The 18260-nt window shown below is 39.1% G+C and overlaps 1 protein-coding gene across 6 annotated transcripts in view; it reads left to right on the forward strand.

Annotated features, from left to right (window-relative positions):
* The window catches only part of LOC117774428 (protein turtle homolog B-like), a 116369-nt gene that overhangs the window by 88629 nt on the left and 9480 nt on the right, over positions 1-18260 (forward strand). For 3 of the 6 annotated variants that reach the window (XM_034606848.1, XM_034606849.1, XM_034606853.1), the window contains exons 14-18: positions 1483-1709; positions 5401-5485; positions 7412-7576; positions 9171-9216; positions 15111-15197. In XM_034606848.1, the coding sequence (XP_034462739.1) occupies positions 1483-1709; positions 5401-5485; positions 7412-7576; positions 9171-9216; positions 15111-15197 (610 nt within the window). The remainder of the gene's footprint in view (positions 1-1482; positions 1710-5400; positions 5486-7411; positions 7577-9170; positions 9217-15110; positions 15198-18260) is intronic. The other 3 variants (XM_034606851.1, XM_034606852.1, XM_034606850.1) reach the window with 2 other exon arrangements.

The raw sequence follows: 18260 nt of genomic DNA on the forward strand, positions 1-18260 counted from the left end.
CTGATCAAATAATGATTCTGTTTGTTGAAAGGGAAAAAACAAACAAATTCAAACTTGACCAATGTTCTATACAAAAAAATAAATTTTTAACTCACATTGATGTAGATATTACATTAGCAGTATTCTTGATATTACTCAATGATATTATGATATTGCCATGAGATATAAAAGTGATGATATATATGTTACTAACAGGGACATCGTTGGACATTTACTCTGCTGAACTACCTGCTAACTACCCATCTGAAACTGATGCAAAAACACATTGCTCCCAGCTCCTTTTCAAAAATAGAAAAATGGTACAGAGTGTTGTTTCTCATCCACAAAACAATCTTTGACATAAATAACACCAGGGGGCAAAGAAAGAACATGAGTCAGGACTTCCTTTGTGTCACAGATTGAATGTGCTATACATTACTAAGTGACTGATGACAGTAGTTAGGCTGTGAAATCAACAGTGGCCAGTCCAGTAGTTCACTTGCTGCAGCTTGTTAAGACACAACAGTTAAAAAGTCATCCCTGTTATTTTAGCAGCACAGATAAGAGCTTTATTGCTGATTATCAGAAAATACAATGTAAGATAGATGTTGTAAAAGCTTTAACTGGGCATTGATTGAACCATTATGCATTATTAAAGGGACATTTATTAAGTGTAAATGAAGCTGTCACAGATTATTACTTAAAGATAAGTGACGTGCTGAAAATTGGGATTACTATTCACGCTGTGTCACCTTCTGTGTCAGAAGCAAAGACGACAAAGCTTTCAGCTCCTTCTCCCCCTCATGTGTGATAAAGAATGTGGAATATTAGAGCCATGCTGAACAAGAAGTCTGAGATTTTGAGAATTAAGTCATAAGATTATGAGAAAAAGTCATAATTTTAGGCTACATGTCATTTTACATGGTAAATGGTGATGCATTCAAATATTTGTCTGTATTAAAATGAAGAATACAGAGCATGCTGTTAAGTTATACTTAAGTATAGGTCTCACTAATAACAAAGTACTTTAAAATACTTCATCTTCTGTCACATCAGCCAAGACTTTGAAAAGATTATGTAAAAAACTGAGTCTACTCAGCCATAGAGTTTCAGGTTTACTTTTTCTAAATTTAAAATGGCAGGAAAAAACAGCAGCATAGAAAGTTTTAGCTGTGAATCCTGAACTGCATCAAAACAAAACAGAAGTGAGAAGAAACTGTATCATACATATCCCTCCAGGGTGATGAGCAGATACAAAGCAGTTTGTTGGTCAGAAGTGAACGGTGATGACAGTTGGAGTTGACATACGAGCTAGGATGATAAAATGTTTATGAAAGGGTCCTAAAGGATGCAAGGATGCAGAGATGAAGTGTGACTTTTACTCATGTTAGAGATGCATGCATTATAAAAGCTTCATCACATCTTGTATATGTCAGTGTCAAAGTGTAAAAGAGACTCACTTACTAACGCACACGTCTTCTCAACCCTAACATGCTCTTCCAGTATTTCCTATAAGTACCCCTGAACCATTGGTGCTGCTTACCCCACCACGGTGCCTCACAGCCAATCGCACGCAGCAGGGAGTCCTGCTCACCTGGATCCCCCCTGCCAATCACACAGCACCTATCCAGCATTATGTCATGGACTTTCGCCTGGGGGAGAGGTGGGAGGTCTTGGACGACAGCATTACTGCTGGGGAGACGGAGTTGCTTGCCCGAGACCTCATCCAGGTAAAAGACAGGAAAGGGACTGTACACTGTAACAATCACACAATACTAAACCCCAAATTGCCCCTGAAGGCTGTGCTGGCAGTGAATGATTGATGTATGAGAGAAAAAAGTGCTGCACATAGATGCACTGTATGAATGCGTGTGTGAATGAGTGAATGGCAAAAACCTGTATCGAAAAACTGGTCATTAAAGGTCCAGTGTGTAAGATTTAGGTGAAAGGGCTCTATTGGCAGAAATTGAAAATAAAATGATCCTAGTGATGTTTTCACTAGTATGTTCTCACCTAAATTGCACAAATTGCTGTTTCTTTCCCCTAGAATGGGCCCTTTATATTTAAATACTTTATATTTACATCAGGAGCGGGTCCTCTGTCTACAGAGGCCACCATGTTTTTTATAGTAGCCCAGACTGGACAAACTAAACACCTTTTTTATGACTTCTGAAGGCTACCATTAGGTTTTCCTTTATGCTTGGTCAGGGAGGGTTGAGGGGTTTTGCTACTTCTATGGTTCTCCATTATAATATGACTGTTGGGAAATTCGAGAGAGTTTTACTAGAATAAATCAGATTTTTTGTTTGTCTGTTACAGTACATGATTTATCAGAAAAAGAGTCCCCATCAGAATCCATTTTTTTTTCAGCCACGGTCGTACTCTCGTATCAACATAACTTTGTACTTTTAATTGCCCTTGTAGAGATCAGGGAAACACAGCTCCAACATCACAACATACATGGAGCACAAAGCACAAGCATCCATAGGATTTGTAAGTCATTTTAAACTCTTTTCAGAGATGAACTCTCCAGACGATGGGGTTTGGGCTTCGTCCAGAGCTTGTTTTTCACATGAGCATAAATTCTGCTGCAGAGGTCACGTTTTTGTTTCCAGCACATCATCCCTGTGTCACCAAAAAGATCTTGAATCTCATTGTCTTTCCAAGTTGACATCTTTGTTAAAAAAAAACAAGTCAGTCAGTTTGAACTGTACAGGAGGTTCCGTGGGTTTTGACTAATGACTGAGTTATGTTACTACTTAACAGGTCTGACCTCTGTTTTAGTTATTTGGTCACTGAGGAGCCTCAGATGTCATCAGACTAAAATGGAACATAACAACTACATTATTAAGTCAGCTGTCAGTCACAGGGCTGTCACATACACTCACATTCACACTGATGGCCTATTCAGAGTCAGCAGCTAACCTCACCTCCACTGGACTGTGGGAGGAAGCATGTGGAGGAAACCCACGCTCATTTTGGAAACACCACACACATCTCTGGCTCGCTGTTCCAACCAAGAGCGTCGTCCTCTAAATGACATGTACCCAGATCAGATTACGAATATGTTTAATAATGTGCTGCCATTTCCACCTTGGTTGTCATAGTAACCATGCCAGGATTCAAATGCTGACTTGTCTTACTTCCTGAACATCTCAATGGGTTTTAGTGAAGCTATGAAACTCTTCCATCTCTTTGCTTCTACCTCCACAGGCCATGTACTGAACCCCCAGCTGAACCATGAAAAGTAAATACACTGTCTCAGTATAAGTTATGAATACAATGTGCAACGTAAAGAACAATACATTTCCTAGAGCCATTTTCAGTACAGGAAAGGAAAAAAAAATCTCTATATCCTCAGTGATTTATGAGTTCTGACACAGTGCCTCTTTCTCAGCTTTTCACATCTTGCTCATGTCGGTTAATTCTCCTGCCATGACACGTTTGAGCTTCTTTCTTTAATCTAACCACCACTTTCAGCTCCATGCAGATGCTTTTATCTCTCCTTCCACTGCACAGCAAACACCCACACACACTCCTCCCCATCTCTCTCACCACACACACGCAAGCTTGTATAACTTTTCTGCCGCAAATTTCTCACCGCATCAGTGGAGGTCATTTCTCTAGGAGGGATCTTCTGTTTCGCTGTCACTGTGTGTGAATGTGTGCGAAAGAGGGCATGTAGTGTGATGTGTGCTATGACACACTCCTCCACTTTCAACTCCTCAATCTTTTCTGGCAGTGCTAAGCTCCGTCCACAGCATATGTATCAGGAGTTTTACGAGTGTTACAGCAGTAGTACAGCTAAGTGTTGCCCCCTGCTGAAGTTGAGGTTTTCTTCCTGCTTGATTTTTCCCTTCCTGCCCTTGAGCAAGACACGGAATCTCTACCATCTCTAGAGCTGCTGCTCTGTGGCTGCACGTCCAGCAGCACATCAATGAACAACAGGCTCTAAAAGCCTCAGTGTGTCTGTCCTTAATGATTTAATCAAAGGTGATTTATCCACATGAATCATTCACTATCACATTCACGGTTCATTCATTCTCTATGGAGATCCATATGGTTCTCATCAGTCTGTTCTCAACAAAGACTCTTGATACCTATTGATTATAACAGTAAAAAAATATTATAATTCTGAGGCTTTTTTTTAGATTAGAACATTTTCTATCCCTTATTCCTCTATTACTTTTTCCTCCAAAACAATACTCAACCGCTTTTATCATTGTTCTTCTGTAAAACTGTCAGACTGCTGTTACACAGCATTAAAAAAAGGATCCTAATCGATGCAGCAAAACAAGAGGATCTTTTTTATATTCATCACTTTCTTCTTCCTTATGCAGCGATCATTGAACTCACGATGGCTGACAGTTCAGACATTTGGGTTTGTTATGCTAGTATCAGCTAAAAATATCCTGGAGCCTCACACGGAGATTAGGAGCAGGCCACAAAGGTCTGTAAGATCACTCTTTCATATTTGTCAGACTTGTAGTTTTCAGAATATTCAAGTGACATTCACTGACAGACACCCTCTCTGGAGACATAAAAGGCGTTGTACTTTTTACGATGGTCTGATGAAACTGAGGCAGCAGAGGTTATGATTATTCAACTTTTTGTCCCTAGTATGGGGCGAGAACTGTTAGCATCTTCTCTAAACCCTCTTGGTAAATGGCCAGGTCATTTAAATTCTACAATGCAGGATTTCTGTTATAAATGTCAAATCCCAAATCCAATCCAAGATAATCCCGATGACATCGCTGTGACATAATCAGGGTTATTTTCTCAGATATTTTAATTCTCGTGCTGCTGCTATGATGTGTAAATTGACCTAAAACTTGGTAGTGAGCCCTTAAAAACCCCAATTTTGCAAATTCAGTTTACAGTAACTGATTCCATTGTGTCTTTTGTGTAGAAATGATCAGTTTTTAATTAATCTATTTTTGAGCTGTTAAGCCTTTAAAATCCAATAAGTTGTGGCACTAAAACTAAAGGGTAACTGTCAGACTGAGCTGCACTGTTCATTTACTGAGCCTTGGAGACTTGGGTGTCGTCCACTAACCAGAGGGTTTGTGGTTCATTCCCCAGCACCTCCAGTCTGCATTCTGAAGTGTGCTTGGGTAAGAGACTGAACACCAAATTCCCCTGATGACTTTGCTGACAGAAAATGTGTAATATGTGATGGAGAAGTATGCAGTATGAATGTGCACGTGAATGGGTGATTGCTACTTGTAGTGTAAAGCTCTTTGAGTGGTCGATAAGACTGGACAATTGCTTTATAAAGTGCTTCACAAATACATTCCATTTACCATTTAACTAGGTGATCTTTGGAGAATCCGACAGCCTGATCACACACTTTATTCTTGACACCACACATCCTGAAGGTTTACCTTGTCGTGGTTTAATTCCCTCTTCTTCTGCTTCCAGGAGGCGTGGTATGAGTTCCGTGTCATGGCCGTCATGGATGACATGATCAGCGAGCCCAGTAATGTAGTGGGAGTGTCCAGCACAGGTAAGCATATGCATGCTATAATTTCACATGTGGTTAATAAAAATACTAATATTTAATGTATAAACCCACATTCCTTATTATAAATGCATGAAAAATTACTAAGCAGCTGACACAAGATCATCTTCTGGTTGAAACTCTGCTCCTTGCCTTGACTTCAGAGGAGCTTTTCATGTTTGATTCCCAGGGTTGGAAATTAACCCAACAGCCTCTGGCTCTAACCTGCATCTATAACCTCAGGCCATCTCATTTCAGTCCTGAGGAGGGGCTGCAGATGTATTGCACACTCAGCAACTCCAACTTTACATTTTGCCCACCCAGCACAATGTAATGTGAGCGTGCTATACATGCACACTCCTTTGTAGCATCCTGAAAAGTATGACATCATCCTTCTGCCTGTCTCCCACAGATTGCATCGTTCTGCTCTGTGCTAATAAAAAAACAGAAGGATTCATTAAAGTCTTTTTTGTTGCAACACCCAAAGCCTGAATCTGAAATTAAACCCCTTAAAATAGGATGTTGCTCCCACTGCAGAGGTCACTGAGTACACATCAGCTGAGCATTTCTGGAGAAGATTTGATCAGAAGACTGCAGACCTCTAGAAGTACTCTGCTGCCCCCCACTGGTAAAGTTGAACAGCTGTGCAATGTGCAGCTCAAAGGCTCCTGCTCGATCCTCTGTTTCTGTCAGTGAATATCGTGCTAACATGATGTGGACACTTTTTCTTTTTCTCTTTCCTTTTTTTAATTGGCTGATCAGATTCCAGTATTGCTGGAGCTACAATACTTTTGATTTGCTGTGTCATGCTCCCCCGCAGGAAGCAGATACAACCCTTTAAACCTTTTTTTCACCTTTGGGCAACAAGCCTGTTCATCTGTGACTGCTCTTGTGGAACTATCACATCGTAGTGTTTTACACACCATGTACCAGGTTGGCTCAGATGGTGATTAAACTGTTATTTTACATTGTGATGCCAACTGCCTTTGTTTGTTGTTGTGTCAGTCAGGAGGAATAGGTTGAAGTTATTACTGAGTCTACTTCATCGTGATGTCTTCCATTAAAGTCAAACATGTATTGACCCTGATGTTTAAACTTCACACTGTGTGATGTATGTGTGAATCTGTTTTCACATTTATCTGATGAGGGACGGATGTTTCTCTGTGCTCAGCTCAAATCTCAGTTCAACACGTATAGTCCAAACTGATTTTGTGACATCAGTTAGTTTGCTAATCCTAGTCCAGTATGCAATTTACACAAATTTGTAAATTTATTTTGAGTGAGTACAATTCACCTGAAGCTACATTTCCATCATCCCAGTTTATTTTGGCAGTGAAACATGATCTGCCTCTGACTTTCTTTCTACACAGTAATATACAGATACTTTTGGAAAAATTCCTGGCTTCAGCTGTACCCTGCTGAAATCTCAAAGATGCAGTCCTAAAGGTCAGCTGCAAGATATTTGAATCTCATTGTAAACAGCAGGACTTTCGCTTTCATTTGCCGAAAGGTCCATGTGCAGGACCTTATCAATGATTGGATTAGTCTTCTGTTTCTGGTTAGAGAGTGAAGCTAAAGGCATTAAGGCTAGTGAGGAAACGGCAAAGGAGGCATACATGCACAACATCAGAATATCCTGATTCCTGATGATGTGAATTAAAAGCTCCAGGGTAACCTCATAGTAAATATCGCCCCAGTGTCAGAGCCAGAAAATGAATGTTGACACTAGCATTAATGTTGAGGAGCGCTATATCTGATGTCTAGTGAGAAAACTAGACTTTTAAATCTGTATCTTTACTGTTTGCTATATTAATAAAATGCTCCTGAATTCTTGCTGCATAAATACTTTATTTCTCTCGCCTCTGTCTGCCTACACGAATCCAACTGCAAACTGAAGTTTTTGTCTCTGACTGTTTCCTCCTCACATCACAGACTTCTTCCCTCCTCCAGAGATGGTGGAGGAGCGTGGACTGGCACGGCCTGTGGTGGCGGGCATTGTGGCCACCATCTGTTTCCTAGCAGCAGCTGTCCTGTTCAGTACAATGGCCGCCTGCTTCGTCAACAAACAGCGCCGGCGGAAGCTCAAGAGGAAAAGAGGTGAGGGGGGGGGATTAATGTCTCCATAATCTCTGAGCATATTTTTTAAATGTCACAAATATGATGAGAGGTTTCTCTCATTGTGTTGCATTTGGTTTGTCTTTACATTAGTTGGCTGCTTTGTCACTATCAGTTTTGAATACATTAATCGAAACCTTTAAGTGTGACACATTTAACTTGTGCTTAAAGGGCCCATATTGTGTAAAATACATTTTCTGGGCTTTTACTATCCGTAATTACTTGAAGGGGGTCAGTAGGTACCCTCAAAGTATGAAAACAGTCACTCCGCGGACTTTTTCACTCAGTCCATTCTAAGAAATAGGTTATCGAAACGTCTCGTTTCGTACTTCCTCCCCCGTATGATGTCATTCAGGATTGCACTCGTCTCTCAGCCCCACCCAGCAGGTACCAGTCCAGCCTCCGAACCCACCACCCCCGCTCCCCGTCACCTCCACCACCACCACCCCTCCACACCAAACGCGGCACCAAGCAGACATGTTGCTGAGCTAGCAGCTTGTTAGCTACCATAGGCTAACCACAACAAACAACACTGAAGATACACTGCAGCGTGGAGGGATGCAAGGAAGAGAATGTGTCCGTGCACATTCCTCCTAAGAACGTTACTGTTCGAGACCAGCGGTTACGCTTTATTTCTTCTGATGTGCCGTGTCGCTGTGCTCACTACGGAGTAACATAGATGTTACTCCGTATTGGAACTCCGTTGTGAAACTCCGTACTGTAGCTCGGGACGTTACTCCTACATTGGCCGACTGTCCTGCTAAAACTTGAACAAACATGAGGACGGTGTAACTTACAGTTCAGAAACATCCTGTTGTAACCGACTGTAAATATGTGGCTGGTCTTCTATAGATGCAAACATAACAACTGGACTTTCAGCTGTGTTTACAAGAGAGATCGTCAAATGCGCCAGAATGAGACCGGTGATAGGCCTGGTCGCGTGTCACTCAGTCGCCTGGCACTCTCAAGTGCAGTCAGCCAATCAGAGGAGGGGTCAAGAGGCAGGCGAAAACAGCCTGTTCTGTCTGCAGCTCCAGAGAGAGGCAGAAGAGAGGACATGGAAATACACATTGCAGCAGTTTTTTTGACCACTGATATATCATTTTAGGAGTATCAATACCTAAAATTAAATCCCAGAAAGGTGTAAAATATGGGCCGTTTGACTGATTTGTGTACATTTCCCCATAGCTTCACAACTAATCATATATTCTAACAGGAAAGATTCAGTAATTTTGACATAGAATGGAAGTTAAAGTGCCGCAATGTCGTTATATCTTATGTTTCTTGGTTGTTTGACTTCTTAATTTTGTTGCTGTTCTGTCCCGGGGCTTTGCAGCAACTTTGCAGCAGCATCACTTGTGTTTGGTAAAATCGAGTAATGTAAATGCCTTGGACATGTGTTATTTACATTTTATTTAAATAAATGTTATTTACTGTTAATAATGAGGTTCAGAGACTTAAAGGTCTGGTGTGCATTTACACTGCCTCTGCCAGGACAGAGGATGTAGCATGTATCATGAACAACTTTGTTTATTATGTATTTGTGCATTAGTGGCCTTTTTTTTTTATCTTTCAGACCCTCCTCTGTCCATAACCCATTGCAGAAAAAGTCTGGAAATTCCGTAAGTAACCACCATGCACACAACACACAACATATTTTACAGTATATTTCATTCCCTAGAGCAACATTGCACATTACTCAACAACAAAACCCTAATCAATGGGCACAACAGGTAGGATTCATTTTGCTCCCTGGTCAAGCATCACACCATCATAAATATTTACAATCATTCAAACAGTATTACATTCAGCAAAGCAAACAATATACACACTGTACTTTTGAACCATGGCATCTGTTGTAGCAGAATCACAGTAAAAATTGGGAGACTCCCTTCCATAAAAGGAAAATAGATACATGTATCTATCAGTCTCATACTCAGGAGTTAAAGCTCTCAATTCAGGGATCCTTGTCACTGCTTTGAAGCAATACACAGGACAGAGACCTGGAGAAAAAATGAGCATATATTTAGGGTAAATGTCAAGCGACCAAATCAATGAGACATAAAATAACTAGAGCTGTCAAACGGTTACAATTTTTAATCAGATTAATTACAGGGTAGCTATGATTAATCACGATTAATCACCATATCTAAATGTTTCTGTTGTGGGAACGGAAAGATATTTTTAGCATATATAGGATGGTTGAATAAAACTTTTTTCTTTTCTTTTTTAAATCAAACAAACAACCAAACCTTTACACAATTAAATGTGAATGTGAAATCTGAATCTGAGCCCATCTGTAGAAGCAGTGTTGAGCCAGTTCACGCTTAAAAAGAACGAGTTCCAAGTTCAGTTCATGCAGATGAAAATGAACTAGTTCACGTTCATAGTTCATTTTTTATTGGGATGATTTAGGTGACAAACGTACGGTCATGTGTTTGGTTATGAATCTATGGTGTCGGATCATGTCTGCGTGTCACTCCACTCATTTTAACACTGAGTCCTGACTGTGAGCCTCACGTCTCGTGTTGTACTGAGCACATGTTGACGTGTCATTTTCATGATGTTTAAATGCAGCCTCAGACTCTGGAGCAAATCAAACAAACACTAAGTTACTTCATGTGCTGATCAGGTCCTGATAACAGTGATGAGTGTTTATTAGTTCAAGTGAGAGCAGAGTGGAGGAGGACACAGAAACTCCAGCTCGGTACAAACCAACTGCAGCTTCTGCTCTGATCAGTGAGCAGCTGTGACCAGAGAAACTGTGTTTCACTGTTCTTCTACAAAGTCACTGACCGGTTGCTTAACGTGAACGAGCTATGATCTCACTGCGTGTGTCGCTCTGAGCAAGTGAGTGGGGGCTGGTATGGGTACATGGAGCGGGTCATTCTGCGCATGCGTTAATGCGCTAAAAAAATGTACACGTTAATTCCACAAATTAATCATCCCGCGTTAACGCGTTAATTTTGACAGCCCTAAAAATATCACGTTAATATCTGAATGAAAATGTACTTTTACATTGTTCTCTGGCTTTTCTGGCCACTTTTCATTGGATATGGAGCTATGATTTGAAGCAGTTCAGCACTGACTCAAAGTTCCCGAGCGAAGTGGCTTTTTCCTTGGTTGCAGCAAGGGCTGGTTTGGTAGCAGGGCTGCTAAGCTGACGGCCTTGTCCCAGTTTATTGAGCAGATCTCTTAAGGCTGATAATAATATAATAATACATTTTATTTATACAGCACCTTTCATACAAAAATATAGCTCAAAGTGTTTTACAATAAAATCAAAGATATGAATTAAGATAAATCAATAAGAACACATTAGCAATAAAACATATAGACTCAGGATTTGAAAAAAAACATAAATCTAGCAATAGGTATAAAAAGAAGTAAAATAAAAATAGAATAAAGACAATTGTGTTAAAAAAAGAAGATAAAAGTAATTAAAAGCAAGATCATAGAAATAGGTCTTGAGTTGTTTCTTAAAACTATCAACAGAAGTAGCTTGTCTGATGTGTGGTTGGAGTTTGTTCCGAACAAAGCTGTGTCCCCACACTTTTTATAGTTCGTATTTTGGATATTAAGTAAGCCCGGGGTAGACGATCTGAACGAACGGTTCAGAACATACGCTGATAAACAATCAGAAATGTATAAGGGTGCTGTACCCTTATACATTTTGTAAAATGTAAAATATTTGTAAAATCAATCCTCAGTGATACTGGAAGCCAGTTTAAAGACGCTAAAACCGGAGTAATGTGATATTTTTTCCTATTTCTCGGTATAACCCTGGCTTCTGAATTTTGTACAAACTGGAGTCGATCAATTGATTTTTTCGGTATTAAAGAGCATTACAGTGGTCCAGACAAGAAAGTATAAAAGCATGAGTCAGCTTTTTGGCATCTTACTCTTACAATGTTTCTTAAATGATAAGAGGCACTCTTTGTGACATTGTTTATGTGTGGATTAAAATCTTTTTCATGAGTCAAGTGTAACCCCCAGGTTCTTTACTTTTGATTTGTTTTGATGCGCCAGACTTCCAAGTTTGCTAATAATCTTTTGTCTCTGATCCTCACTACCGATTACAAGAATTTCTGTTTTATCTTCATTTAATTTGAGAAAATTGTTGCTCATCCATTGTTCGTCACTAGAGAGGCAATTTATAACTTGATTTGGAGCATCAGAGTCATCTGGCGCTACAGATAGATATAACTGAGTATCATCTGCATAACAATGATAGTTCACGCCCTGATCACTAATATTTTTTCCCGGTGGTAACATATATAAGCAAAAATAATAAAGGACCAAGAATAGAACCCTGTGGAATGCCAAGAAGGTTGTCATGCTTTCGTGAAACATGGTCATCTAGGCTAACAAAATATGTTCTGCCAGTAAGGTATGTTCTGAACCAGTTTAGAGCAGTGCCTTTGATACCAATCCAACTTTCCAGTCTGTGTAAAAGGATCTTGTGATCTACTGTGTGTGCAGCAGATACGTCGAGGAGCATCAGGACAGATGTATTTTTGTTATCTGCGCTCACTCAAAGGTTATTTATTATTCTCACCAGTGCTGTTTCGGTGCTGTAATCCTTTCTAAAACCAGACTGAAATCAGTCCAGTATATGGTTCTTATGTAGGAACTCATCCAGCTATTTAGATATGGCCTTTTCCAGAACTTTACCAAGGACAGGCATGTTGGAAATGGGTCTGTAGTTGTTCAGAATAGAGGAATCAGGATTATTTTTTTTAAGAAGGGGGCTAACCAGAGCTGTTTAAAGTGCATCTGGAAAGATACCTGTTTCTAGGAAGCAATTAAAAATGTCTAAAACCTTAAAATGATTTACTTTTTCATGTATAAATTTAATATCTGAACACAGATAGCATCTCTTAATGAGATATCCTGTATCATTTTTTATTGGGCCATCTATGGTCACATCAAAAAACAAACAATAGTGATCTGACAGGTTAGTATGATGAGGATCTGCTGTTGGTTCCTTGGTCATTTGTGGTCGAATTGTCTCGGCTTTCCTAAACTAGATTTGCTGAATAATCTTAAAAGTAATTTCATGGGTTGGATGACAAAACCTCCCAACTTCTACTGAGAAAGACTTATTAAAGTCATTAACAAAATAAAAACTTTGAAGAAATGAAGGAATACCAGTCTAGAAGAGGTTAGACAATACTTTTTCATGAGGTTTCATTAGCAATTACATAAAAACCTTAAAGGACAAAAACCAAAATGGAAAACCAAACTACAACACAAACTACAACTTTCATCCTAAACATCCACACACACCTTTCATTGTGTGTGTGGTGTGTGTGTGTGTGTGTGTGTGTGTTGTGTGTGTGTGTGTGTGTGTGTGTGTGTGTGTGTGTGTGTGTGTGTGTGTGTGTGTGTGTGTGTGTGTGTGTGTGTGTGTGTGTGTGTGTCTTTGTGTCTTTGACAGAGTTAGACACAAAGTCAGTTCTGATCAACTATATATTTGCAGATTTTTCTGTGTGGATTAAAATCTATGTTCTGTGGGAGTTTATCTTGTCTGTCCTCTTCCTGGGAGTCTTCCCGCCAAAAGGTTGTACAGCGAATTTGTGTCCCTTGTTCATTTTGTTATCATGTGAAGACATCATCCTCTCACGGTTAAAGAAGGTGTTTCTGTGTCTGTTTAATGATGATTCTGACACTTTAATTTAGAGGTGACAAGTTCACTTGACACATCCTTGGAGTTTCTGAAAAGCTTTTATTTTGTAACCCACTGTTCGTCTCCCTGTGATATTCAACAGATTTCTGAATTGTTTATTTGTAAAGCCAGCTGCAGTATTTACTTTGTCAAATGTTTCTGGACAACAGAGGTTAGTGACAGTTAGTAGTCTTTTGATAAAAACTCCATCTCATTATTTCTGTTGCTCTGTTCTTATGTGACCCGATATCAATCCAGCCACCATCATAAAGGTCTCTTCAGTTCCCTTAGTGGACATTTTTCACACCGGACATTTTTACATGTCATAGCAGAAAGACTACAGATGGCACTCATAACATGAATCATGCCAGTGAGGAAAAGCTCCCCTTTTTGCATATTTTAATCTAAAAGTTCAGGTGCTTTGTTGTGGCTCCTTCCTGTGCTCAGATACCACCTGTTTACTTATGAAGGACAGGATAAATGCTCAAATCCAGGTATAGGGCTTCTACAAAGTACTGATCGAAGGTCTGAATATGTCTTATTCAAGATTTCAGTCTTTGATTTAGTGTATTTGCAAAACATTTCTAAAAAATGCTTTCACATTGTTATTATTGGTTCCTGAGTGAAGATAATATATTCGTCGTAGTGTTAAAGGATAAATTTAGTGTCATTATAGATTTTTCCTCAAACAAATCCCATGTCAATGTCCTATGTGTGTGTCAAAGCCGTTAAAGGATGATATATCTTATTCCTCTGCCATAGAGCTCTTCTTTCTGTTAAAACATATTAATGAGCCACACTGATGCCCTGGGTGACATCTTTCTTATTTTGAGTTGATCTCAAATTTTCTGTTAACATCTTTAGACGGAAACATTTGGCTTGAGACTGAGAGCTAAAGACCAAGCAGTGGATTTTGAAATTAGTTTTTTGGTCTATCTGGTTTTGGTCTTTTGAAGACTTTTGTTGAAAGCCAGGAAATAAAGGCTACTGTCGGACTTAGCTTTGAAGTGTAGTGTTTTAAGATAAACCTTAAAAAACTGACAGTAAATGATGCTGCTGACTCCTTGCAGATGTGATCTGTAGAAACACTAATTCATTTGCTGAAAGTTACACAAACAGTGTCACATTTCATCTGTATGGTATCATTATAAGAGCAGAATAATTTAAAAGAATCTAGTATCACATAACATTTCTAAACAAAGCAAATTTGAAGCACCGCAAATATTAACTTGTTTGAATGATGTGTGCATTTCAAATACAGGTTTATTGTGTTGATGCTAGCATTGTTGTATTTAACATTCTAATACTTCAAGAGATACTACAAAGTGGTGCCACGGCTGTGTGGCTGTCATCAGCAAGCAATTTCAGGAAATGCATGTTTCCTTGATTTCTCTTCCCTCGCCGCTCTTCCACGTCCATGTCTTAAATAGGAGGAGCTAAAGAAAACAAAAGACACATTAAAACACAAGACAAACTTGAGCTGCATCCCATGATCTACACGTGTGTGTGTGTGATTTTGGCTGTATAACTTGAGACTCAATAAATGGATAGTTATGTATCTCAACATGCAATGGTCACATCTTTACTGATATTTCATGCATTAACCTCTTGTTGCTCCATGATAGCCTCTCTTGTCTCAAAGCTTTCTCTCTCTCCTCTCAGATTCCCTCTGAGTCAAAACAGCTCCATCACATTTCTGTCTTTTTCAGCCCATATTTACAATAATATCAAGCTCTTCTCTCTCATTTTCTGTTGCTTTGTTTTTATAAACATACCTCTCATTGACAGGCATCCTGTTTACGCCCATATTCTCCCTACTTCTCACTGTCTGATCTCCCACTTCTGCAGGAGTCCAATTAGCTTCATTCCCAGCATTGAGCCCTACTGGGAGGGGCTGGACGCAAGCAGGTACAGGCCACAACCTTCCAGTCCTCAGTGAGTGTGCCAGCCATTGTCCCCCTGTTCTTGCACACTGTATACACCCCATTGCACTCGGGTTCAGCCCCAGCCCCTCAGACTCCTGACCTGTCTGCATGCTTGTGGCTCAATGTCCCCACCAGGCAACAACAATACTGGTCGCGATCTTTCAGGAAAGGTCAAGGACCTTCATCATCAGAAGATGAGAGCTGAAAGAATAAAAAAAAAAAACCTTATCAATTTAAAAAATCCAACACCTTTATTCAGGAAATTAGGAGTCGGTCATCACAAATACAATCTTCAATTTCATGTCATAGCTTGACATTATCGGAAATTTAGACAATATAGGACTCTAAATGGAATTAGCTTAGCTTAACATTAAGTCCGGAAGCAAAAGAAAACAGGTAGCCATGGACTGAAGGGGATCACTGCAAGAAACATTTACCCTTAAAATTACAAGTTGTTAATGCACTTTCTATTGTTGTTAGAATTAAACAAATAAGATATGACAAATTATTTAGTATAATTGTAGCTTTTTGTGTGAGCCAGGCCAAATGTCCCCATGCTTCATCTGAGTCTTGGCAAAGAAAGATTGAAAAAAATGAACTATGACTGTAAATGAAAGAGATATTGCACAAAGAGATCATATTGGTGAACCACACTGTATGGTAATAATTAATTACAAACACTACAGGTAAAACATTCTTGCTATTCCATGGTGTAGACTGTATATTGCTGATTTTGTCAAGAGTTAATATCTAAATCTTCAAACATCTGTTTCCAGTTTAATAATTCTTTAGATATACGTTCAATGGCAGTATTATATATGCTATATATATAAAACATGTTGGCAAATCCACTTGCTTTGTGACAGTGTTGAATAAGAAGATGGAAGCTACAGCTAGCAGTCTGTTAGCCCAGCATAGCACAAATATTGGAAATAGGGCGAAACAGCCTAAAACCATCACCCTAGTAGCACATATAAAATGCTGATGTGCCGACATTACATGGCAGCTTTTGTATAAAATTAACAATATATAAATTGTTAATCAGTAAAAATGTGGTGCATGTCACTGTTGGGCGGAGCTGGACCAGCTGTCTCTCCCTGTTTCCAGTCTTGAGCAAGCTGTCTGCTGGATGTAGCTTTCTCTTTACAAAACAGTTTTAAGAGAATCTAACTGTCAGCAATAAAGTGAATAACTGAAGTGTACCTTTGCCCTTCTCCTTGTTTTCCTGCACATCTTATGCCTTGTGACTATTTTTGTGCTTTGAACTGCTTGTGACTGTGTCCCCACTGACTCCTTTAAATCACTATTCCACCTCCATGTGACCTGAAACACTTTGTTTCTCACACCCTTGAGTTGAAAGACTTCACCATCATTCCTTTCCTAGACACTGTCACAGTCACACATGTTCTTCACTTTGATCATCTGATAGAATATAAAAAGTCTTCTAATTGTTATTCTGCAGATTCACCTTCTAACAATAGCAACATCAGTGCGTACTGCCCCTTTGTCATTCTCTGTATGCTTATGGAAAACATTCAGCATTTTAATCTAACTGTATAATGATAGAGTCATTTTGAAAGACCTATATAACAGCATCAGTTATTGAATCTTCATTCATTGAACATGTACTGAGGCAGTAGTTACTGTGTTGCCTTTATTTGTGTTTTGTAATGTTACAAGAAGAGCATCAGTATTTCATACTGTGTGTCTATAGTACATGATGGGCAGATTCTGCTTTGCCTGTATTTTGTTATTTTGGCCACCATCTCAAATGGTTTTTAGGTTTAGTTTCTTAATGTAACCAATAGGAATGATGGTCAAATTTAAAATTAATAATGAAAAAAAGATTATATGAATTAAGTTGTATAAGCAGTCTTTGTAATTTCTAAAAGCAGATGTCAAGGTACTGGACCCTGGAAACAGTCCTTTAATATCTGTCATATGTAACAGTGGTTTTCATTGTCAACTTCCTACTAAATACTCCGTCATTATAGGGATTATACTGAGGGGTGGCTATGTGTTTCATTGGACCACGAAATAAAATGATTGTGGCTTCAAAGCAAATCAATGTTTCTTTTCCTCTTTCCTATTTAAAAACATTTTATAGTTAGTTATTACACGAACATCATATACAAATGGGAACTGAGCTTCATATTGTGTGATTAAAAGTGTGTTATGTCTTATCATATCCTCAAAAACAAGTTGCACAACTCCTGAACTTGAAAGCGTTTGATAGTGATGAGTCTGGTCAAGATGCTTGATATTATATATATTCTCAACCCTAAATCTGCATACAGGAAAAATGCAGTTGTCCAAACCAAATCATTTCATTTAGCTTTCATTATTGGACTACCTAAAATGTAACTTTTATCTAACATGTACTATAACTTTTCAGTTTGGTCAATGTCCAATCCACTAACATGGAGGAGGCAGGGTTTATGACCTGTTCTGTAGCCTGCCAGAAAGGTGTGATCAAGATGGGTTGGCTTCTCTTTTGGGGAGCTATCATATCTTTCATTTTTAAATACAGACTATGGTTTTGACACATATTGGTAGAACAGCTGCCATCACTTGAAGTAATGGTTGGCTATACTACTTTTCTGAAGATGTCTACTTAACTTTAAACACCAGACTGTTACATTGCTGTCAGTGTCAACTGACTCAACCGGGTTGTTGCAGTGTTGCTCAAATCCCAAGCTTGACTCGCAAATCAGTGTTTCCCACTAAGCTGATGGAGCCTTCCTTCCCATGCAACTGAGTCTGAGTCTGTCTTTTCTAACAGAATGGAGAGTGTGGCATTTTTGACATTTACTAAAATTTGTGCCACACACAGAGAGACACAAATCTCTTCGGTAGTCTTTGGTGAAAAAAACACAGTGTTGCTCACCATCAGCTTTTCTATATAAACACATGAAAATGTATTTAGTTTGAATGGTTTTTACCTAGAGGTTTTTCTGTGCTACTCTTACTGAATTGGGCAGAGCAAAGTTAGAAACATGTCATTGTAACTAATCAGGATTTTGCAACTGACTCACAGTCAGTCAGTTCACTGTCAATCTACTCGAATCAATTA

Source organism: Hippoglossus hippoglossus, chromosome 14 (genome assembly GCF_009819705.1).
Source record: "Hippoglossus hippoglossus isolate fHipHip1 chromosome 14, fHipHip1.pri, whole genome shotgun sequence".
Classification (NCBI taxonomy): Eukaryota; Metazoa; Chordata; class Actinopteri; order Pleuronectiformes; family Pleuronectidae; genus Hippoglossus; species Hippoglossus hippoglossus.